At 33.9% G+C, this 24,561-nt stretch overlaps 2 protein-coding genes and 1 long non-coding RNA gene across 5 annotated transcripts in view; 1 reads left to right on the top strand and 2 right to left on the bottom strand.

The window, feature by feature from the left end:
- The window catches only part of LOC115209126 (conserved oligomeric Golgi complex subunit 5), a 27,494-nt gene extending 6,276 nt beyond the window's left edge, over positions 1–21,218 (top strand). Inside the window, exons 7-23 of the mRNA XM_036501304.1 lie at positions 452–572; positions 1,694–1,824; positions 2,942–3,107; positions 4,168–4,280; positions 5,880–5,957; positions 7,028–7,115; positions 7,395–7,593; positions 9,110–9,271; positions 10,931–11,030; positions 11,552–11,662; positions 12,735–12,797; positions 14,406–14,509; positions 15,162–15,290; positions 16,327–16,512; positions 17,095–17,221; positions 19,254–19,333; positions 20,969–21,218. Coding sequence (XP_036357197.1) covers positions 452–572; positions 1,694–1,824; positions 2,942–3,107; positions 4,168–4,280; positions 5,880–5,957; positions 7,028–7,115; positions 7,395–7,593; positions 9,110–9,271; positions 10,931–11,030; positions 11,552–11,662; positions 12,735–12,797; positions 14,406–14,509; positions 15,162–15,290; positions 16,327–16,512; positions 17,095–17,221; positions 19,254–19,333; positions 20,969–21,083 — 2,073 coding nt within the window. The 3' untranslated portion in view covers positions 21,084–21,218. The remainder of the gene's footprint in view (positions 1–451; positions 573–1,693; positions 1,825–2,941; positions 3,108–4,167; positions 4,281–5,879; positions 5,958–7,027; positions 7,116–7,394; positions 7,594–9,109; positions 9,272–10,930; positions 11,031–11,551; positions 11,663–12,734; positions 12,798–14,405; positions 14,510–15,161; positions 15,291–16,326; positions 16,513–17,094; positions 17,222–19,253; positions 19,334–20,968) is intronic.
- The window catches only part of LOC115209718 (4-hydroxybenzoate polyprenyltransferase, mitochondrial), a 21,181-nt gene continuing 14,119 nt past the window's right edge, over positions 17,500–24,561 (bottom strand). Inside the window, exon 9 of one of the 3 annotated variants that reach the window (XM_036501307.1) lies at positions 17,500–17,538. In XM_036501307.1, coding sequence (XP_036357200.1) covers position 17,538 — 1 coding nt within the window. In that variant the 3' untranslated portion in view covers positions 17,500–17,537. Of the gene's footprint in view, positions 17,539–19,327; positions 20,278–24,561 lie in introns of those variants that run through there. The other 2 variants (XM_029778213.2, XM_036501306.1) reach the window with 2 other exon arrangements.
- Positions 21,300–24,441, bottom strand: LOC118762568. Its single transcript, XR_004998321.1, has 3 exons — positions 23,632–24,441; positions 22,775–22,993; positions 21,300–21,725 (listed from the first exon to the last, which is right to left on the bottom strand). It is a non-coding gene; the product is annotated as an uncharacterized LOC118762568 (long non-coding RNA).

Here is a 24,561-nt window from a genome sequence, read left to right as displayed (position 1 = left end):
CTAAAGTATCGTCTTTGGCTATTCAGTCTAAATCTATTTCTTTAGCAACTGTAGGTTCTACTGCTCTTCTATGATAACTGCTAAAAAATCAATGAATAATAATTCTCATAGATATAGGCGGTTCTGAAAATTAAAATACGTAATATTGTCATTGTTCAGAGTTAAAAATAAAACATATAGGTTTAATATTTTAATGTACTCGATAAATGATAGTGAAGAATGTATGTGTATTAATAATCATGCATGGGTAGTAAAAATTTATTAAATGGTGGAGTAACATCATAAAGTGCTATTTAGCTATAAAAATAGTTACATCCCTTACATCATACACCATACTAGCTACAGTTGCAGACGAATCTCTTGGAAATTTTTTTTTCTTTATCACATAAAGAATAATATAAATTGTGTAATGATGACACGATAAGTGATTTTTTTTTATATATCTCTTCAGGAAGCTTGTGATCTTTTGCGACGGATTATCCGCATACTTTATCTAAGTAAACGACTACGCAGTCAGCTTGAGGGTGGTGCAAGGGAGATAACTAAAGCTGCTCAGAGTCTCAATGAACTCGGTAAGGGAGCAATTTTCCTTTTTTCTTGCGTATAAAATATGCGCGCGCACATTCTAATAGAAGCTAGCTCCAATATCGTAAATTTGTAACTGTTTCACGTCTATGATTGTTCAAATGTTTGAATAATCGAACACGGAAACTTAGACTTACGATTCAAGAAGTTTGTAATAAAATATACTGAGTATCCCAAACCATTTGTAATGCAAACAGATTTAATCGTCTCCGGTCTTATTTTGCACGACATTTGTTAAAGATTTCCACTTGGATAGGTGCAGTTATAGCTATGTGATGATGCTCGCTTTACAACCATGTGGTTTTTGGTTCAGTTCCACTGCACTGCATGTTTGGAAAATGTCTTCTGCTATAGTCCTGATCTGACCAATGCTTTATGAGTGAATTTCGTTGATGGAAACAGCGTGGAAGCCCACTTTATATATGTGTGTGTGCTTGTGTATGTCCACCATTCACCACTTGACAATTGGTACTGGTTTGTTTATATCCCTGTAACTTAGTGGTTTAGCAGACGAAACTGATAGAAGAACCAAACTTTAAAAAAATAAGTGTTGGGCTCGATTTGTTTGACTAAATCCTTCAAGGCAGTGCTCCAGCATGACTTTAGTTCAATGAATGAAACAAGTAAAAGATGAATGTATATCTACCCATTCCAACCTAAAACATGGACATTAACCCTTTAGCAATTAAACCGGCCATATCTGGCCAAAAGTATTCTGCTTGTTTTATGGTCAAACTGGCCAGATCTGGTCTCTCACACCAACCCTACAATATCATCTTAAAAATTAACAGCTACCTCATCAAAATCTTATAACTACAAGATAATGCATGATTAATTCAAAACAATTTGGATAAAAAGGGATTAATTTTGGCAGAATGATGTGAACACTAAAGGGTTAAGTGATGATGATTTTAAAAAGTAATAATTAGACATTTTTTAAAAAAACAGTCGTAATTTGAATAAAATCTTTGTAGTTGATTGTAAACTTGTGTTCACATATCCATTTTCAATTTCCTAGAGAATGTTGTCTTCCTTTGTAGGTTTCCTAATACGAAGTAGCATGTAAATATGGAAGCAGAGATTCACATATTGTTTTTAATTAATGCAGATTATGTATGTGAAGGAATGGATTTAAGTGGAATTGAGGTGATTGAAGCAGATCGCCGATTCATTAAACAAGCTCGCAAAGATGTAGAGGCACAAGCTCAGAAAATGTTGGAGCAAGGAATGGAAACACAGGTGAGGCATTTCCTTTATCCATCTGATAATAATAACAGCTGTATGTTTGTATAATGTGCCACTTTTGTTGTTAGGTCCTAAAATCAATGTGTCACATAAAATGCACTGGTGCTGGTGCCACATAAAAAGCACTGATGTTGATGCCATGTAAAAAGTACTAGTATTGGTGCCACGTAAAAGGCACTGGTGAAAGTGTCACATAAAAAGCACCCAGTACACTCTGTAGAGTGGTTGGTGTTAGGAGAAGCATCCAGCCATAGAAACTAAACTGGTGTTGGTGCCATGTAAAAAGTACTAGTACTGGTGCCACGTAAAAGGCACTGGTGAAAGTGTCACATGAAAAGCACCCAGTACACTCTGTAGAGTGGTTGGTGTTAGGAGAAGCATCCAGCCATAGAAACTAAACTGAAACAGACTATGAAACCCAGTATGGGCCCTGGCCTTGCCATTTCTTGTTAAACTGTCCAATCCATGCTAGCATGGAAAACAGTTAAATCATGATGATGATGATGACATTTAACCAAAGAACTAAATGACCTTTAATATGAGTAGTTTGTTGGTGCTTTAACAAATATCCATTCAATACTAAATTCCTTAGCGATTTTGACCAGCAACCAAATGAGGGTTGCTAAAATTATAAGTAGCTTAGTACATAGCTATGTAGTTAGGCTGGTAGATTAAAGACTAAATGCATATTTTTTTCTTTTATTTGTTGAATCAGTGACAATTACCTGTGCAAGTAGGTGAGGTTGATGTTAATGTTCTGTTTAATATGTTGCAGATAATTACATTCAGGAAAGATATGAGCGGGGAGATGATTTCAGGTGTGCTGGAAAGGAAGAATTAGGTGTAGTGGCTAGTAGTAGTAGTTGTGTTGCTAAGTTGTGTGGAGAAATATTACCTTGCTTGGAAACAAATGAGTGTTGGTGACAGCTGTAGAAAATTTATCTCAACGAATTTCATGGAAAAGTGAATATTAAAACAACGACCTATAAATGGGTTGTGCAGTACATTAACTATTTGATTCATTTCACCTCTATTTACGTATAGTAGGATTGTTTGATTTGAGTAACAACCACTTGAAATGAATATTTTTTTTTTCATAAATTTGTTATAGAATCAAAGTCAAGTGGCAACTTCACTGCAAGTGTTCTACAATCTTAATTCGCTCTCAGCAACAGTGAAGAAGGTTGTGAACAATTGTCGTGAAACTCTTCACCAAAATGTTAAGAACTGTCTTAATATGCAGCTTTTACAACAACAGCTCCCCTCACAAGGTCAAGGTCAGTTGATGTACAAATTTTTGTTTTTGCTGTTTGGTTAGGTAACTTGCTTTTTGACCACATGATTTTGGGTTCAACCCCACTGCATGGCACCTTGGGCAATTGTCTTCTTGGGCTGACTGAAGACTTGTGATTGAATTTGGTAGGCAGAAGTCCTTATGCTTCCCATAAGAATGATTCATTCAGTTAAATGCATTTTTTACAATCACAATGAGTTGCAGTGTTGCATCATCAGTTGCTCTGATGTGTTCTGGACACACCAAAGCAACTAAATATTCCCTGGTAACAAGCGTAAGCCTCAAATGAGAGTATTGTTTCATGGCGGAGTACTGAATAAGCTTTTTTATAAATGATGCATAGTGGGTTGAATTTATGATGCTAAGATTCAATCTCCTTTCACAGAAAATACCCCCTTCCCCAAGTGGTATCAAAAAAGGAATCAAGTATTATGCAGGAATACATATCTGACTTATTTGTTCTATTTAATGAAATAGGAAAGTATCTGAATAATTAAGTTTTTTGTTGAAGTTATTTGAATCTGATTCTTCTTTATGTTAAATCTTCAAGTGTTCCCTTATGTCGAGCAATCCTGCCTTTCTTTGTCATATTAAGCCATCCTTTGAGCCAAACCTTTCTTCATGTCTTTATGCTGAGCTTTCTCTGGATTCTTCCATCATGCTGAGATCTTCTCTTGGGTTATTGGGGTGCAATTGAAAGACTTTATTTACTTGTTGTAATTCAAGGGGACTAATGTAAGAGAAATCACATTACCTGTTCCAGGCCTGTGGGAGGATTAAGTTCAATTCAGTAGACTAATGTGGCAGCCAGAAATTGTACCCTTCTTTATTATTCACATTAGTAAACTCTACTTTCTGATTGTACCTATTTACCACAAAGTGTACCAGGTTATTGAAAGTTAAGTACCTTTACCAGAGGTACAGTTTAGTGTTGTAAGTGGGATACCAGTCATAATCTTCTTGGCCGACCAGTTAAAATCATATTGACTCAACCAGCTGCTACCCTCCATTGTTATTACTTTGCTGTCTAAATTTCTTTTTAGGTGGTCCTGGCCGAGCATTGATGCCAGTGACTGGAAACACAGCTGCTTACCGAGCAAATCTTTGGACTAACATGGAGAAATTGATGGATAATATTTATGCTGCTTGTGCTCAGGTTAGTTATAGTCTTTACAATTTATCGCTGTTGTTATATATAAAAAGGTAGATGGATGCTGTATCTTAGTTTGTAATACACATATGCACATCCAATAAATGGGTCATCTTGAGGTGGTTTAAGCTGTTAAGAAAGCCTGTCAAAATAACTGATGCAGCTGGAATTTGAACTGGATGCTTTACTATAACTTTGATTGGCACTGAGTTCTGATCATGCTGGAGGTCAATTTTTGCCTTTAATTCCTTTGGAGTAAATAAAATATATACCAGTAATATATTGGAGTCAGTGTTGTTGATTATACACTGACCCAGAAAAATTATGTGTTTAGTGCAGAGAATCACTAAGTGAGACATCAGTCTTGTGAGTGGTTTCTTTATATAATTAAATTGCTATTTCTCAAGTCTTTAACTGTTAACCATTCATTACAGAGTGTGCTGTGGTTCACATTAATTTTAGACCAGACTGAAGTTTGGTATTTCAGATATTATACTGAAGCTCAAACCTGCTGCAGTTAAAACTAAACATGAATATTATTATCTTCATTTGTTATCATGGTTTCTCAACACTCCATTTCAAAATGTGAAGACCTGAGAGACTGTTCTGTAGGCCAGTTAACCCTTTAGCACTCAGATATCTTTGTCAAATGTATTGTTTATTCACATAGTTTTGAATTAATCATGCATTATCTTGTAGCTTTAAGATTTCAATGGTGTGTTTGTATATATTTAGAATCACATTGTAGGGTAGGTATGAGAGGTTGGATCTGATCATTTTAAACATAAAACATATAGAATATTTGGGCCTCACATGGCCAGATTAAATGCTAAAGGGTTAAAGGCAAATACAAGAAATGAGAAGTATGATAGACTTAACATATTGGTAGACATTGTAAACTTCTTGAGAATATCATTTCACTATTTGCCTCTGTTATTCATCAGTTCATCAATAAGATATAACTTCCTGAAATTTCTTTTGAATAACTGGAAGGAATTGAAGTATGGCTATGTGGTAATAAATTTGATTTCCAATCACATGGTTTTGAGTTCAGTCTCATTGCATATTACCTTGTGAGTAGATTTGGAGAAGAAAACTGAAAGCAGCCCACCATATATGTATGTGTGTTTGTGTATGCGTATATGTTTGTGTGTGTGTGTGTGTGTGTGTTACTGATTCCTTGTGTGATAGTTGTAAACTCCTTGTTTTTAATCTTTTATGTCATGAGGGAAATATTAACTTACTTGGAAACAAGCAAGGATTGACAACAGAAAGGGTATCCAGCTGTAGAAAATCCACCTCAACAAATTCTGTCTGACTCATGAAAGCATGGAAAAGTGAATCTTAAACAATGGTGATGATGATGGTGGTTTGAATCATCTTCATTATTATCACTATTATTGTTATTGTTGTCATTGTCTCCATTGTTGTTGTTACTACCATCACCATAGCTGTTATTATTATTACCATAATCCTTATAATAACTCATTATATGCATCATCATTATCATCATCATCATCATCTCATTGTGAGTTTCATTGTCATTATCATCTTCACTCTTCTGTTTATCTTATAAATATTTTTTTATCATTTTGTAATTATTAGATTCAGCATTTACAGAAGGTGTTGACAAAGAAACGTGACCCTGTCACTCACATTTGTTTCATTGAGGAACTCTCAAAGGTGTGTATAGTTTTCTTCATTTCATATTCTTTATCAAGTTCATTGAGGTTGCACCATTGTTCCTTTTGATCTGAGTTTGTGACTCAAGTTTGACTCTTGATTGTAGCTCTTTGAGTTCTTTTCTATAATGTCACCACTGTCTTTTAGAAAGATACAGATATTAAAAACTCCTATTTTCTCTCTTACTCCTTTTGAAGTTTATTTTCATACTCCACACCACCAAGTATCTAACTCTCTCTATTTCACTTGCGTACTGATTAAAGCAATAAAGTAAATGTTTATTCCTTTATCTTTAAGACGTTGGATGCTATCCTCTCATGACCTATCACTGTCACATCTGTCCTCACAACTTGCTTCTGTAGCCTCTTTTGTCTTCTCATGACCTACCAGTTATAGTCCCTAGAATTGATACACTTTTGATGGTCTTTATCATTATAAATTGGATTGAATAGCAAACTTTACTTTGGTGAAGGTGGTGACTGTATTTCTTGTGACATCTTCAACAAATGATTTTCACATTAACTGTTCAGTACTTCATTCCTTCATACAATATTTTAGTGAATAAAAGGAAGAAATTATGTAATTATTGAAACCTGCTGGATGTTGTTCATATTTGAACCTTTATATTTACATGTGTATTCTGTATTTGGTTGTATAAGATTTCATGCTACATATGAGGAGTTTAGTAACAGATGTCGTAAGCACCATGACTTAAAAACTGAGAAAAACGCAGTCAAAGTTTCGCAACTTTCCGAATGTGATATCTCGGCAAGGAATGAAGTTAGGAAGCTGGTTTTAGACTTAAAATGACTATGAAGACCTTCTCTAATTATTCCTCCTATGGAAAAATTATTTATTTATGTATGCATCTGAAAGATGAAACAAGGACTGCGTCTTGCTCATTTTGTAGAATATACTGGTACTACAAAATGTGCTTATATTTTACTGGGTTGTGATTACTATGTTTTTAATTACAGACATTTTCTGAACATGCCCAAGTTTTAGCTTGTTTCTTTAACCCACATCATATGATGCTAATCCATTTGATTGCTCTATTTATCCTCTATCAGACTTCAGATGAACCCATCAACATAATGCAAGATTTCTGGGAGAGTGTCACTAGTATTTTGACTGATGAATTTAAGGCAGCTGCCCGAGGTATAGTAATATTCCTTCTACCCATCCTTTTAGTGTTCCTTACTAGGACGAAATAACAAATTGTATCTTACAAAAGAGTGATGTCAAGTTTTATTTTTTCTGTTAAGATAGCTAATTAACATTCTATTAACATCTAATTAGTTTTTAACTATCTTTAATATATATATATATCTAATGGTTTTATATAATCATTATGCCTACCTTAATATATATTTGTGTGTATTTATGTAAATGTATGTATATTTATTTTATTATATTTATTTCTTTTTATCATTCAAGATACATCTTTTCTGAAGCAAGCATTTGAAGGTGAATACCCCAAATTGCTACGTTTATACAACGATTTATGGAAAAGGCTTCATCAGTTTAATGTTACATCCAACACAGCTACAAGTGTAATCCATACAGATTTTTCTGCTATAGAATCCACTGATGATGATTTCTTTAGTCAAAAGGCAGCCACTAAGACTGGTTATGAGTAAGTCAGGATAATTATATATTTACAGCTCTAAAATATCATCAATTTTCTATAATTAATTAGAAGAGTTAGAGCAGTGAGTTGGTAGAAACAACAGTCTGTTGACTTAAATGCTTCATGGTATTTTGTAACATCCCTTTCTGTTCTGGGTTCAAATTACATCAAAGTTGGTTTTGTCTCTCATCCCTCTTGGCCCTATAAAAAATTACTAGTAATAAAACTGAGTCAGTTCAGTTAACCATAATCTTCTCTGAAAATTGACTCTGTGCTTGGTCCAATTAGCTTGTTGGTTACGGAATTGAAGAGTTATGTATTTGTATCCCTGTTGCTTGGACCAAAGAAGGCTTTATGTGGTTATTTAACATACTTGAAATAGTAACCAAACATCTCTCAAATTGCATCATTTGAAAAAGTGGGGATGCCACCTTAGTTAATATAGTATTAGATAGCTCTAAAAGTATGTGGGATGGTCAAAGTTGGTATGGTTTTGGTCATAGGTTTACAAGATTAGGGCTGACATGGGATAAATGATAAGAACAACTACTATTGTTTGGCTGAGTTCTTGCTAAAGCACTGTACAAGGGATGGTCATAATTTTCTGCATGAGGATAAAGAAAGATTAAGTGACAAGGTGTAATTATATATTTGTATTTCTGATAAGATATAAATTTAAAGTCTGTTATGGTATTGTATTGTTACATTATTTTATCTATCTCAGGTCTCTATGTGCTTGCTTGACCTGATAGAAATGCAGCCAAACTTCTTACAAACTCTACTCTACTTTCTTAAAAAAAAAGGAAGGATTCATTAGATAATGTGATCTTAGATACACAGGATAGTTGTGGCTGGAATGCCTCCTTTAATCATTGGTCTGCTTTATGAGGGCTGTCTATGGACTAAATAACAATTTTATCTCTGTCTAAATATAGATGTCATTCTTACTGATTGTTCTGAGCATTTAAACCTGTCCATCTGTCTTTAGGTCTATCCACATCCGATTTATTGAGGGAGGGGGAGATAAAGAAGTAGAAGAGTATCATCTGGCATTCTATATGTTTTTTTTGACCCTGAAGAGATGGAAGACAAAATTGAACTTGGCTGATTTGAACTCAGAAAGGAGAGGGCTAAAATGAACCCTGTAAAGCATTTAATGCTCTAACAACTCTGCCAATTTGCATGTGTGTGTACATGAGTAATTTACATAGACATGCACATATATATATATATTAAAGAGAGAAATAGAGAAAGAAAGAGTGGTAAGTGTTGAATGTTGACATAAAATGCTCTGTGTGTCTGTGTGTCTGTCTGTCTATGACAGACTGACAAATACTGACCTTTATTATTTTTAATAGATTGTTATTGTTTCTGTGTAATCCTCCTCCTTTTCCATATCAACTATCAATACAATGTAGATCATATATGTAACTTTTATAACATTTGTAATTGATTTTTATTGTTTGGATTTTGTCAACTTGTTTGTTTAGTTAATTCTTTTGTATATTTTTGCATTTGGTAGCTCTGAGATGGCACTGAGAAATACATTAGCTTCATTTGAAACTGCTTACTTGTCACGTTCACTTTCCCGCCTTTTTGATCCAATTAATTTGGTGTTTACGAGTGGGTCATTAAATCCACCAACCAAGGAAGAAGTTGACAGTATTGTTAAAACTATAGCCAGGTAAGGGTTGTAAATATTTTTTAGTTATCCTTTTTTCATATATTTTAACTATTTAATTATGGCTGGTATGCCTTTTACCTTTTCTTACTACAGAGCAATTATTGTTTAAAGCTGAATACCTTCCTGTTACCACCGCTAGTATGGTTTTCATTCATCTCTCACTTCTTGGATTGGAAGTTCTTGTGAGATTGACTCACTGTAGTATTTTACAGATGAGACTCAATCTGGACCTCATTCTATCAACTCTGGTGTATCTCAAGGTTCAGTTATGTCTCCCATACTCTTCTTTCTGTACATTAATGTTCACCTTGCTACAACTTCTATGCAGATGATACTGCCTTTCACTTCCTCTTAACATTCAGCACATAGACATCACCATTATTCAAACTAGACATCTCTTATGCATTGCTTTCATGAAAAGAGAACTTGGAAATATTCTTCACTGATAGCATAATAAGCTTTTGCCCTTCAACAATACAGCCACTATGTATCAAGGGAGCAGTAGTGCATTGCACCCGTTTTACACCTTAGAAACATACAACTAAAAACATCAAATTAATTATAAATTATAGACCTCACAATCTCTGATAATCTCTCATGGTGACCTCATGTCTATGAAACTGACAAAACTGAGGTAAGAATACTTCAAAATCAATTAATTTGCTGATCTACAAAACCCAAGGCAACCCACATAGTTGTACTACTGACATATTTGGGATAGTGTTGCTGTTACACATACAAGAAACCTTGACTGCATCCAATTGAGGGCTATTTGGCTGATTGGCAAAGATTCAGTCACCAATATGCTATCATCACTGGTTCATAGACATGCTGTATCTTCCCTCTATCTTTTCTCCTGCTATTACAATGGCCTCTGCTCTGAACTAGCAACAACATTCCCCTTTCACCTAAGCCCACATGATGAACTCTCTTGTCATCCTTACTATTCCTTACCCCTCAAACTCCGCATTAAACAGTTTACTCTATTATTCCTGCTCAAAGCTGTAACTTTATAGAACACTCCCTTCCTTGTCCATGATTTTACTACTAACACCCTTCAGGAATTCAGGCTGAAAATCAACTGCATCAATTTCACTGGTTTGGAAATGCCTATAAGAATAATAGGTATTGCCTTTTTCCTTTAGCCACTTAATTTTAACATTTCTTTATTGACACTGGAGAAGTGAAAAACAAAGTTAGTAATTGAACTTAGAATGATGGGGCATCAAACTATATCTTATTTGTACTTTGCTGTCAGCACCAACTCAGATTTTCTAATAATAATAGTCATGGCTGTGTGGTTGAGAGGTTTGCTTTCCAACCACATTGTTTCAGGTTCAGTCCTATTGTGTGGTACTTTAGGCAAATGTCTTCTACCATAACCCTGCATTGACCAAAGCATTCTGAGTGGATTTGGTAGATAGGAATTAAAAGAAGTGTTACCTTGGAGAAATATCCCCTTACTTGGAAACAGGTAAGAGTTGGTCGCAGGAAGCTCCTCCCACCAATTAGAGTGTGATTTTAGTTCTGCTGAATCAGAGATGATCTGGTTCAATCTACAATAACCTCAACCATTACCACCATAATATTGTCAACCAGTAATAGTTATACACACATATCTAATTATAATTATTTTCTCTCTTATTTTGTTGTTTGCAGTGAACTGAATGTGGCTAGTGTTGACACCAAGCTCAGTGTTACTGTGGCCAGAAATGTCACCAAAACTGTCAAGCTTTTCTGTGTTAAAAGTGAACAATTGGTAAGTTTTTTTATTGGAGAGTCCTTACTGCTGGTGGGTGGCTGTCAAGTGACACTGACTGACTGTCTTTATCTGTTCTTGAGGGCTGCTGCTATTCATACAAGCAACCTTGACTGCATCCAGTTGAAAGCTATTTGGCTGACTTAATCTGTTGCTTTGTTTAACATCACCTTCTGACCATAGGTTGATTTCCTGTTCACCATGTGGTATTTTCTGACTAATTGTTGTTGCTGAAATACCAGCATCAAACTGCTATACCACGTGACTAATTGCAGGCTAATGTCCAGTAGTAAACATTGACTCTCTTCAATCGAACTCTTATTCAGACCCTAATGGCTGAAGACTAACCACACACTTGAAACTCTGAGTACCAAAGAGTCTGAATCAAACTGTTTTGATCTATATATATATATATATTGGTTAGGATTGAACTAATAAGTTAATATTTCCAAGACATGGAATTGTATGTGATGTAAAAGATTGTCTGTGACTAATCAATTTTCAATATTTTATTATTGCAGTTGACCACTGATGGTGAAGCCAGCCAAGTTATACGTCCAGCCACTCCTGGACAGATCCGCAATGCCGTCATTGTCAACACTCTTTACCAATTCCATGTAGCTGTGTCAAAAGTAATTTTAATGTTTTCTATTTCTCAAAGAAGTGTTTAGCATATATTAGTATACACTAGCAATAATATGTATTATTAATAGTATGCATTAGTATATGTTAATAATTGTTTCAAATTATGGTACAAGCCAGTAATTTTAGGAAGAGATTAGTTGTTTACATTGACCCCAGTGCTCAACTGGTACTTATTTTGAGTCTAAAAGGATGAAAGACAAAGTTGACCTAGACAGGGTTTGAATTCAGAGTGTAAAATACCTGAAGAAATGCTGCTAAGCAGTTTATCTGATGCACTAATGATTCTGCCAGTTTGCTGTTTTGCCATTGGGTCAATATAATTCAGTTCCCCTCTCACCAAAAAAATGTATGACTTAGCACTGCTGAGAAATCAGTGACAACATACATCATCATCATCATCATCGTCGTTTAACGTCCGTTCTCCATGCTAGCATGGGTTGGACATCAGTAATGATATACATGCATTCATTAGTGTAATAGCTAGCAGTGCCCTGCCAATTACTTGTGATGTACTGCCAACAGCAGTAATGTGCTATAACATGTTGGGTTTGTAGTCCATCACAGAAGATTTCATTTTCATGAAGTCAATTAGGAAAGTATTTCCCTGGTGTCTTCTGCAGACCCATAGAGTATTTCAGTTCAGCACTGCAAACTAATGAAACTTTAATGAAGCTGTTATTCTAATAAAAACAAACACAATGTAAAAATGGATGTAAAATAGTCAAGAAAATAAAATTTTAAAAAATGAGCATCAGAAAAATCTTTCAGGTATAAGTAGAATCTGAAAAAACTAGTAATGTTTTGCATTTTCATAATGTAATATCTTTTTTGTTCCTTGTAGTATAAAATTCATTTCTATTTTAATTATTAGCATAAGATAGAATCTGATAATTGGGTTTGTAGTATGTGTGTTCAGTATCTCACAAATGTTCTTTGCTATGTAATGGGGAAATGGTATAAATTATATAAATACCAGTCATACAGTGGGATGAAGTGAATCACATATATTCTTTTGATTTTACGGAAATGTCCCTATAGCTATATTTATTTTTGTTACAGGTGATTTCTGGGTTGAACTTTTATCCTAGTGAAGCCCTAGAAAATTTGAATGAATCTTTGAAGGTTTGTATCAGTTTAGTTTATTTCATGTTGCTTTAGCTTTTCACTAATCCCTCCTCACCTGGGTCAAAAGTAGGTTTCACTTTTGGCTCACTGTTCTCAAGTGCAATAATAGTGCATTATCAACATTTTCCATCTGCTTTTTCATGCTGGCATGAATTAAACAGTTCTTCTCCAACTCAGTATCATGTCATTTGTTGCAATCATTTGTCATTTCATTTACAGGTTCAACATCTTGAGAAGCACTTTCATCTTCTTTACCTGTAACTTCCTCTTTTACAGGTTTCTTCCACTTGAATCTTTTGGTACTTGTTGCTTAACTATCATCTACCATATACATTGGCTGCTCAGTCTTGTTTCCTTGTACACTACATCTAATTCTTCTTATATTCAGGTTTTCTCTCACCTCATTTGTGCTCTGCATTTCATATACACTAACATAAAACAGTGGAGCATGGGTGATTCATTTGTTTTCAGTTTTCACGTGTACTTTACATTCATTGCTCATCATGCTCTATCATACATTGCTCTTGGTACAAAAGCATCATACAATCTACTTTTACCACCCTGTTCTTTACTCTGGCTACAATACTTTCAAAACACCTTCAGTCACTGCTGATTTGGTCATTTAGGTAACAAAAGTTATCAACTATTTCTATAAAGCTTACTGAGTATTAAACCTATTACTACATCTTCTTGGTATATCAAGGAACAGCCTAAATGTAATCTTGACCAAAAAGGAAAATAAAGTTAATGTTGCAACATTATAGTTAAGTGTATTTATGACTCATTGTTAATATCATTCCCCATAACTGTTGTTTAGTTTTGTTTTTAATAAATAAAAAATGGACTTTTGCAATGAAATAAGCATATGATGAATCCAGCACTTCGTCTGATAAACAAGCAAGGCTTAGACTCTTTACAGCTGAGAAAATTATTGATGATATTTACTCTTGACAATCAAACTGGTGAAAGTTGTGAGGAAAGTAGTGATTCAGGTGAACAAATATGGTAGTTGAGAGGTCTATTGTTATTCTCCTGAATTTGTTTGTGATTCTGTTCATTAGATTATCTGCAATCATTACTCTTGAGCTGTGTAGAGAGTAAAGTTAGACACAGAGACGGTTAAAAAACTATTTCATGGGTCACTTACTGCTAACTATGCATCTGTCACACAAAGTCTTCCTTCCCTGTTAACCTGTCGTATTCACAATATCTCTTGTAATTTACATTGGGAACATTATGAAATCCCTAGCTCCATTTTTTTCTGTATATTTTGTTTTTCCCATTTCCCAGTCTTTGCTAAATTTATTTTGAGGCTTTCCTTTCATGTTTTGAATTTATTCTTCACTGTGTATTGTTTTTATTGTATTAGAATGGTAGATAGGAAATCAGTAAAATACTAGGCAGAGCATATTGCATTACTTAACTGTTTTTACATTCTCAGTTCAATTCCTGTTAACTTTTCCTTTTATTCTTCTGAGATGGATAAACTGTGTACCAGACTATAATGCTTCCCCTCTCCCTAAAAAGACCCCAACAAAACAAAAATCAATTTATAGGTTTTGTGCCTATGCTAGAGATTGTTATTGTTACTACTACTTTTTTCAGGATGTTGTTATGCTGATGAGTTCAGGCATACAGCCATTGCTGTCATCTATCTCAGATGCACTGGAAGCTATCATATTAACCATTCACCAAGAAGATTTTTCAGGGTAAATATTGTTTAAAAATATCTTGTCATGGCTTTTATACTGCTGCATATATTTCTGAATGATTTGGATTTCTTTTAAAAGACTATTTGGTTAGTTTTTTTAAAAAACGAATTAACATTATTTGTGCCTTTACTTTCAAGAATTCTTGATTTGTGAATTTTTCTACAAACAGCTTATTAAATCAATTAGTTATTTTAATATAAATATTTTATTTCAATGAGAGACATCAGGAAGAGGGTTCATATTTGCCATATGTACCCTACTTCAGTTACATGGTTCTGATTTCTAAAGTTACATGCTGTGTTAAGTACCAGGAATCATCTTGATATATATTCTTGAGATTTTGCTTTTTTTTATGTGCTTTTGGTGAGGGGCAATAGATTGGCTCTGTTCTTTTATAAGAGTTAAAGATGAGATTATAGATAATGGTTTGACACAAAGACAAAATATTTTTGTATTAAGTTGATAATATAATATATTAATCCCTTAAAATTTCCTAAGTGATTAAAATAAAATAGAAAGAAAAATATTGATATGTAAATCTGATTCAAATAAAATGTTTAAAATTAAAAAAAATTTTAAATACATGTATCGCATTGTGAAAATAGCATCCTGCTTCAGGTATAACTCTGGTGTTCTCTTTACATTTTAGTGATGCTCCAACCAGTACTACTGTAGATGCTCCCTGTTCCCTGTACATGAAGGAACTACAGAGCTTTATTGCACGAGCACGCACTGACTATTTATCACAGTATACTTGTGCTGATTTCATCTTTAACAGGTAAATGTCATGTCACAATTTTCTCATTTCTACTAGTTATTTGACAAGTCAAGCTTGAGATTTATAGGCAAATCAAAATCAAATGAGAGAGAGAGAGACATTGGGCTTAGTATGTGAGAGAGATGATTGTATTGGTAGGGCTATGTCATGTAAATGGATGACAAGTGTTGAATGAAAATGCTGTATGCATTGACAATGGAAGGTACTTATGGTACAGGAAGATACAAGTAGTTGTGAATTTAGATCTTAGAATCTTGGGCTTCAAAGACAAAATTGTTATATACTGATGCAATCTAGAACAATTCAAACAGTCAAACTTGCTGAAATCACTTAAGAGATTTTGCATATTTCAGAATGAAAAAATAACTTCTGTTATTATATGAAAATCTACTATTTTCTGTATAAAGATGAAATTTCATGCTTTTAGCTTCCACTTTAGAAATAATCAAATTTCTTTAGTATTTACTTTGTTTCAACAAAATATGTTCCTCTATCTCACATACATAATTCTGCATTTAGTAGAATATGTAATTTAAAATATTGTTTTTTGTGAAAATTCACCATCCTCATTATGTGTTTAGAAATTTGTATTCCATTCAAATTCATTTTCTAAAATTAAATTTTTTTTTCTCCAAAACGTGTTCAATTATGGCTTTATGTTTAAGAAGTTCACCTTGGGCATGTGTCTTATCTTAGAATTGCATTGGTTCTATCAAAGCCTCTAGAGTGGAATTTTGTAAACCCTAACTGTATGGAAGTCTAGTGGAGCAATTGTTCCTGTTTTTGTGTAATAGACATAGTCTGTTACTTGGGTTAAATGTCACCATTTGACCCTTGTATATCTCTAGTAAAGTTCACTCTCTTGCAAGCATTTAAAGCAATTAGAGAGGTCAACTTTTTTCCATGGAGGTCCTAAAAAAAAAAGGTCTTGGGCATGGCTCTTCCACTCCCAACTAAGTCATTAAAAAAAGTATCTATACAAATGAAGGGGAAAAAATTTGTAAAAATACACTTTCATGTTATTGTTTTATTGCAGTATAAATGGAGTTTGTTGCCGATGTATTGAACTGTTTGTGCGACATGCTTGCTTAATTCGGCCCCTGGGAGATGGTGGGAAAATGAAACTTGCATCAGATTTTGCTCAAATGGAAAGTGCTCTTTCTCCATTTTGTCATCGTCCATCTGATCTAGGTCGACCCTACCGTCTTCTCAGAGCTTTCAGGTTTGTTTTAGTTACCTTTTCTTCACTTAATTGTAGCCTTGAGTGTTGAGTATAAAACAATTTCTTTTAGCTTCAAAATCATGTTTAGAATATATATTAATATAATTTTGAAACTAAAAATAGAAATTTTGTGGAAATATAAGAGAGATATCTACAATTAGAAATAACATCTTGCAGATTATAAGATAAATATTTGATAGAACAGTCTTCATATTATATAATATACTTGTAGCATGTTCCTAGTGTCGTAAACGTTCATAAATAACTTAAACAACATCAGTGATTAAAAAATATTTTACTATCTTACTCTTGTTTCCATTTCAAATCTGATTTCCTTTGATTACTTAAAGATATCCATATACAATCAATAATGTAAAGTATATACAGAACTGTATTGAAACAGGTTACAGAAGTGTTATAAAACACTCTGAAGGAATGCTGAAATAGACAGTCAGAATGTGCCTGATTATTGACAAAGATGTCTCTTCTAATATTTAACCCTTTTTTATTAGTAACATAAAACTGATTTTAATTGTATGAAATTAAATTTTAATTGAAGAATTCTTTTTTTTTTGTTTTCAGGCCATTATTATTCCAGTCTAGTGAACATATTTCCAGAAATCCTGTCCTTGGTGATGTCATTCCTTATAGTTTAGTTTTGAGCTTCTTATTTGCTAGAGCTCCTGCAGAACTTACATCTCCTCATCAGGTATATATGAATATATCCTTTTTTTATTTAAGGTATTCCTTAAATATTTTCTTTTCTTCAGAAAAATATAAAATAATAATAACTAGCTGGACCCATGACAAATTCATTGAAAACAAAAAAAATGTAAGCATCTGTAAACAGTGTACTGGTGCCATGAGAAATGTTTGTATATTATGACTGTCTGTCTTTGTATTCTGAGTTCAAGTTCTGCCGAGGTTGACTTTGCCTTTCATCCTTCTGGGGTCGATAAATTAAGTACCAGTTGTGTACTAGGGTCAATCTAATCAACTGACCCCATCCCCACAAAAATTTCAGGCCTAGAAAAGTATTTTGTGACAGTTACAGAATATAGAAAGTAATGTAATACCAATGACTATATAATCCAACCAAAATATCTGTTACACAAATGTAAACAGAATTACTATTTAACCTTAAAAAAGGACCTTCTTGGTTTAGTGGTATGAACGTTTTTCTGGTATTCTTTCATTTGACAGTGGCCATGCTGAAGCACCACCCTTTAGTCAAAAAAATTGACCCCTGGACTTATTTCTTGTAAGCCTGGTGCTTATTCTATCAGTCTTTTCTGCTGAACAGCTAAATTACAGGGATGCAAATGCACCAACATTGGTTGTCAAGCAATGGTGGTGGTGGGACAAACACATACATACATGTGACGGGCTTGGAGGTAGTGGTAATGCTGGCTGGTGCGATTTTGTGGTTTACTGAGAGAGATCCAGCAGGCCCCTAACTGGTTCCCCGATCTTAAAGGTGCAATGTGGATGTGTAATGATGACATATCAACAGATGAGCCAGAAATTCTAACTTAAAAAATATAGAAAGGAAAAGACAACATTGTATTCCAAAGCTAAAAGATGTTTTTTTAGCTGAGGTGTAATTTTATAATGAAAACAAATTCAAAATTTAAATGGCTTAAAACAAATGTGTATATGTGTGTGTGGTTGGGCCTTTAATAGTAGTTTAAGGTCAGTGGAAGAAAGGAATTCAAAACAGCATGTACAAACATACACAAACACATGCCTAGAGACAGTGTCAGATAATCCACAATGAAGTCTTCACCTCTCTCTCTCTCTTTCTACCTGTTGCTTTGCCACTGACTCCTCCTATTGTCCCCTCTTTTTCTCAACCTCATGGTTAATAAAGAAATTGACTGGAATTGTTTTAGTTGTCTTCAAGCTCTTTCTCTTTCAATTTTTCAATAAATGTCCAAAATGATTCAATAGAAATACATATACAATGTATTAGACAGTTTTTGTTTATTTGCTGCGGTTGAAAACAAAACAAACACCACTCACTCCTCTCTCATATGTATATATATGTTGTAGCTGTAATTAAAAGGGGCCAGCCTCGTCATATTCTGTGTGAGGCTGAATCTCCCTGAGACCTACGTTAATGTTATGCATGTCTGTGGAGTACACAGCCGTTTGTGTGTTAATTTTATCCTCATGTGATAATGAAAAGTGTAATTGACATCCAATACTTGCTGTGTATATGTATCTATGTATGAACTTTTCTTTGGATTTATGTATCTATTGCCTCTCTCACTTTCTCTTTCATTTCCTTTGTGTCCCTTTTCCCTCCTGCTTTTGATTTAACAATGTGTATATGTATCTACTTCTCTTGTGATGAATGCTGTCATCACTCACTGACTGTCTCTTTCACTCTCTTTCTGTCTGTCTTATGTCCTCTCTGAAACATTTAAAAAGACAAAACGCTGTCACCACTCAGTCTCTTTCACTCTCACTCTCCCTTTCTCTCTCTCACATTGCCACTTCTTTGAAGTAAGTGTGACGCACACAACAGGTATGTACAAAAACAAAAAGTTAGCATATTTATATTATTGATAAATAATCCCTCTATTTTATGCCAAAGTGCAAATTTGCCATTTGTTTTAAACTTTCAGGTGAGCTGTCTTTTGTTATGGAGTAATATAAAATGTTTCTCAATCTTTTAAAAGCAAAATTAAATATATTAAGTCATCAACTTTACCAGTAATTAATTACTTCTGTTTCAGAATGCTGACTGGTCAGTGAGTTATTATTCCCAATGGTTAGATAATCACACATCAGAAAAAGATAGACTCACATTTATTAAGTAAGTTTCTTTTGTGCATTTCTAAGTGTGTAATTTCCTTTTCTAATAATTCATGGGTCAGCAAACCATGAACTCTGACCCATGGCTCGGCAAATTCATTGGATATGTGATGTTGCATGTAAGTTCTTTGTTTTCTGTATGTCTGTGGTAAGCAAAAAAATATAGTATTGAAAATGGAGCAAAAGGTTATGTGCAGTGGCTTTAAATGAAGTAGTGTTTTATATTAATATAGGAAAAATTTTCCCTAGGTGGGAGATTTTACATATTTTCATGTTCCTAAATGAATAGAGCAACAGTGTCTCATATGTTGTTAATAAATGAGGAAATGACAGTAAAAGAGTTTACTTATCTGTTGCAGAAAGCAAGTAAACTGGCTGGTGCCACAATTTAAAAATATCAACATATTCACTTGCCTATCTATAGTTTCAACAGTGTTTTTCATATCTCATTGAAAATGTGAAGGCATTAAAAATTTTTTTTCAAAATCCTTCTGATTGCATTATTGAAGAACTTCTGCCAGATCAAAAGACTAGTACAAATGGGAAACCTAGATCAACTTTTAAGAGTTTAGCATTTAGCACATAATATTTATGTAAAAAAACGTTTTTGAAGTTGAATTATGTTGAATTGGCTAACCGTTTCCAGTCAGTTTTGAATACAAGAACACAAAATTTGAACTGCAGTCTGATTATAGGGTCTTCTTCCCACCAGAATTTCATAGTCCTCATTGAGTGATATTACAAGGAAATTTAAGGTGTCAAGCTGGCAGAATCGTTAGCACTCTCAGCGAAATGCTTAGAGGCATTTCGTCTATTTTCACACTCTGAGTTCAAATTCCACTGAGGTCGACTTTGCCTTTCATCTTTTCAGGGTTGGTAAAATAAATACTAGTTGATCACCGGAGTCAATGTAACTTACTTAGCCCCTCCCCTGAAATTGCTGGTCTTGTGCCAAACTTTGAAATATATATTATAGGGATGCTTGTCAAGGTACATAGTCTTATAATGTAAAATATTAAAGTAATTAAACAAGTCATGTCTATTGCTTAGTATGATTATAGTTTAATTTTTTATTAACCTTAGCCTGTAAGGCATAAAAATATTCCCAATTTGTCCCCTAAAAGTTTGCTAATACCTATTTTACTGACTTTAGATCATTTCAATATCTGGATAAATTTTCATTTTATAGTGAAATTAAATATTTTCTATTGTTGGGTATTTTATTTGAAAACATTGAATGGATTTGTAAAAGTTAAGAAGATATCTACGTAACTCTTTTACATGATGTTTACTGTGACCTATAACTGTCTTCCACATCATGGGAAATACATTGAAATGTATTTAAGAGGCTAAAAGCTGCCAAAAATTGATTATTTCCTGATGCTGATGAGGAGAAGAATAGTATGATTCATATTGGTAGGATTAAGTACCATGAAGTAGTAGAAGAGAGTAGGAAGTCTTGAACTGAAGTAATCCCAAGATCTTGACAAGTTAGGTATGACAGATAAAATGATGATGCTACCTACATGTGTGTGTAAACTGAATACTTTTACCATTTTTGATGGATTTCAGAATAAATATTAACACCTTCAATCTGAATGATGCTATAGGGTGATATTTTCATTATCTTTTACAGAGGCGCACTGGAAGCCTATGTACAGCAAGTTAAATGTCGTCAGGGCAAGAAGTTTGCCGACATATATCCTGTTATGTTAGAATTGCTTCAACAAGGTCTTCAACAAGCAACCTGACATAGAAGAAAACTATTTTTAAACAGTCAAAATTGTGGGTGATAAACAGAAAGGGAGTTACATATGTATCTTGTTGAGGGGGAAAAACTTGTTTATTTATTTTTTGTATCATTAAATAAAATTTTGTGTAACATTTTCTGTTGTTTTGATTTCTTTAGTTATAATTGTGGGTGAGCCTTGCCACATGCTGTGACTTTATGAAGTACTTCTTGGTCTGTTACAGCTTTGTGTTCATTCCTTTCTAGGTCAACAAGTATTCTAAGGGATCACTAACACCATCATCATTTAACACTCGTTTTCCATGCTGGTATGGGATGGATGGTTTGACAGGAGATGGCCAGTCAGAAAGCTGTCCAGGCTCCACTTGTCTGTTTTGGCATGTTTTTTTTGGTTGGATGCCCTTCATAATGCCAACAAATTTACAGTGTGCTGGGTGCCGTTTACATGCCACTGGCATGGGATCATTTAATGTCTGTTTTCCATGCTGTCATGGGTTGGACAAACATCAATTTTGATTCTCATCTTCACTCCTTTGTTTTACAAATTTTTTCATGTTAGACAATTGTGTTATTGAGGCTGGATACCATTCCTGATACTAACCTTTACCTGTTTTTCAAGAAAGGGATCACTTTTTCAACATAACTGCAAAGCAATAAAGTAAGCAGGCAATTTATTGACGAAAGAAATGCCAACGGAGCACCATGTGAACATTGTGATTTTTGAATAAGTGAGCAGCAGATGTAAACAAAGACACACATACATAAATGGATTTGTTTGATCTTGGGTTGTAGTAAAAGATACATGCCCAAGGTGCCACATAGTGGAACTGAACCTGAACTGAAACCTCGTGACGAAGATGCAAACTTCTTAATTACACAGACAAACCTGTGGCTATTTTAAATACATCTATTTCTCTAACATTTCTAGGAAAGATTAATTATTGTTATGAATTTAGTATTTCAAATAGTTAAAAACATGTTCTGATGGTATCTTGTATCCTTTACATGTTTCACTCATTAGACTGTAGCCATACTGGGGCACTACCTTGAAGGGTTTTCAGTTGAATAAATCAACTCTCATACTTTTTTTAAAGCCTGGTACATATTCTATTGGTCTCTTTTGCTGAACCACTTAGTTATGGGAATGTAAACACAAATTTCAAAGACACATATGTATACACTGGTACTCCATTGGTTATGACAAGAGGGGTTCAAGTTGATCCAATCAATGGAACAGCCTGCTTGTGAAATTAATGTTCATGTGGCTGAGTATTCAACAGACTCGTGTACCCTGAATGTAGTTCTCAGGGAGATTTAGCATGACACAGTACATGACAAAGCTGGTCCTTTGAAATACAGGTACTAATTTTTGCTAGGTGAGTGGACTGGGGAAATGTGAAATAAAGTGACTTACTCAAGGACAAAATGCGTCGCCTGGAATTGAACACACAACCTAATGATTGTGAGCCAAATACCCTAATCACTAAGCCTTCACTACATGCACATACATACATACACACACACATATATATATATATATATATATATATGATGGGCTTCTTTCAGTTTCCGTCTACCAAATTCACTCACAAGGCTTTGGTCAGCCCAAAGCTATAGCAGAAGACACTTGCCTAAGGTGCTATACAGTGGGACTGAACCTGAAACCATGTGGTTGGAAAACAAACTTCTTACCATAAGTCTTTTCTTCTGTAGTGATTAAATCCTTTATTTTATAAGGTATTATGAATTGCCTTATTCATGTATAACAGCTCATTTGCTTCCTGGATCTATAAAGATTCTTTGTGTGGTTACAGAGCGAGATAACTTATATTTAACAGCATGTATCAGTTTGTAAGTTCCACTTCCTGTAATTTTCTTCCCAGCATTTTGTGCCATTTCAAGATATATATACTAAAAGCCAAAAGTAAATACATATCAATATACATAAATATAAAGATATATTTACACACAAGTACCAGTATATAAAAAATACAAATATGTACACACAAAAAACACTCAGATCAAAATATATAAACACATTCATATACAAATACATATATTATACATATTATACACTTATGCATAGATATACAAAAAATAATATGCCCATAACCCTTTACAATTTTGTATTCCTAAATATAATAAAGTAAAAAAGCTATTAACAACTATTTACATCTATTTGAAAGGGTATTTAGAACTACGTATTATTTGTATCTAGAGAAAGTATATGCCAGTCTATGAAGGCATGAAACATTTCGTTCCTTAAGATTGTTAATAATTGGTAAAGTAGCCCTAATTATAAAAAAAATCTCATTAATGCATAATGAGCATTTTTTTATTCCTATTATTATACGCTGGTGCAGATATAAGTATTTTCCATTGCAAATTATAATTGATTTTTTGTCCTTAAGCTCCCATATATATGCACTTAACCCTGTAGAATTAATCCTATTCCTATTTTTAAAAGTATATCTGTGATAATTTAGTCTCTGTTTCAAATTATTCTTAGTAGCCCCAATATATACTCTATTATCATATTGTGTACTTACTACCTCAAAAGGTACAACCCTATATTTTTTTTGTGATTTCCTTAAGTAATAACTCATGGTAAGTTTTACTCTTAAGAGTTCTTATAATTTCCTTTGGTATGGGTTATTCCTTAGTGGATGGTTCTTGAATTTAATACTCCTAATGGTGTTCCATAAGTCCTGCTTGAAGTTATCCAAGTATTTGTTTGGTGGTGGTGATTTTCTTGATTTGAAAGTATTTCTAGTGAGTTCAATTATTTCTTCATAATTACTTCTTATTCTAGTGTAATCGTGGTCGTTATTGTCTTCGTAGTTCACTTTTGTGAGATTTTTCTCATGGTTAAATATTTCCCATCTAATCCTGTGGATAAATTCATCGATCCTGTATATTAGTTCCTTAGTGTAATGGTCCCTGGTTGGTATGGGTATCCTGTTAGGTGGCTAACCTTGCAGAACGGCTAGTTTGACCACGGAAGAAAAATGTCATCAATTTTTTAACGAATCAGAATTAGACCTGACCCATAACTGTATCTTGTAAGGAAACCAATCAAGCATGGCGACAAGCTTGACTACTGAGGTAAAATGTCATCAATTTTTTGACTAATCAAAATCAGATCTGTTCGCAGAGAAAAAAATCTTTTTATAAATTTTTCCTTCCCTAAGCAGGAGTGACTGTTTAAGGATCTGAGAAATTGTAATTGCCCCCACCTCCACTATTTTAATTCTCTCACTGTGGCCGTAGTAACAGTGACCACGGTGGTTGTAGTAGTGGTAGTGCTAGTGGGAGCAGTCGTAGTGGTTGTGGTAGAGTTTCGTTTTTTCTTTTTCAGAAGACCAATGTTTTGTTTTAATATTCCTGGCCCAGGGTGTTCAAACTTGGTCTAAATTTTTTGATGAAATAAAGTTCTTTATTTTGGCGTTGCGTGAAGGTTACACTGTCACTGAATTTGT

This window comes from Octopus sinensis, linkage group LG3 (genome assembly GCF_006345805.1).
Source record: "Octopus sinensis linkage group LG3, ASM634580v1, whole genome shotgun sequence".
In the NCBI taxonomy this organism is placed as follows: Eukaryota; Metazoa; Mollusca; class Cephalopoda; order Octopoda; family Octopodidae; genus Octopus; species Octopus sinensis.
This window is presented reverse-complemented; position numbering and strand designations above follow the sequence as displayed.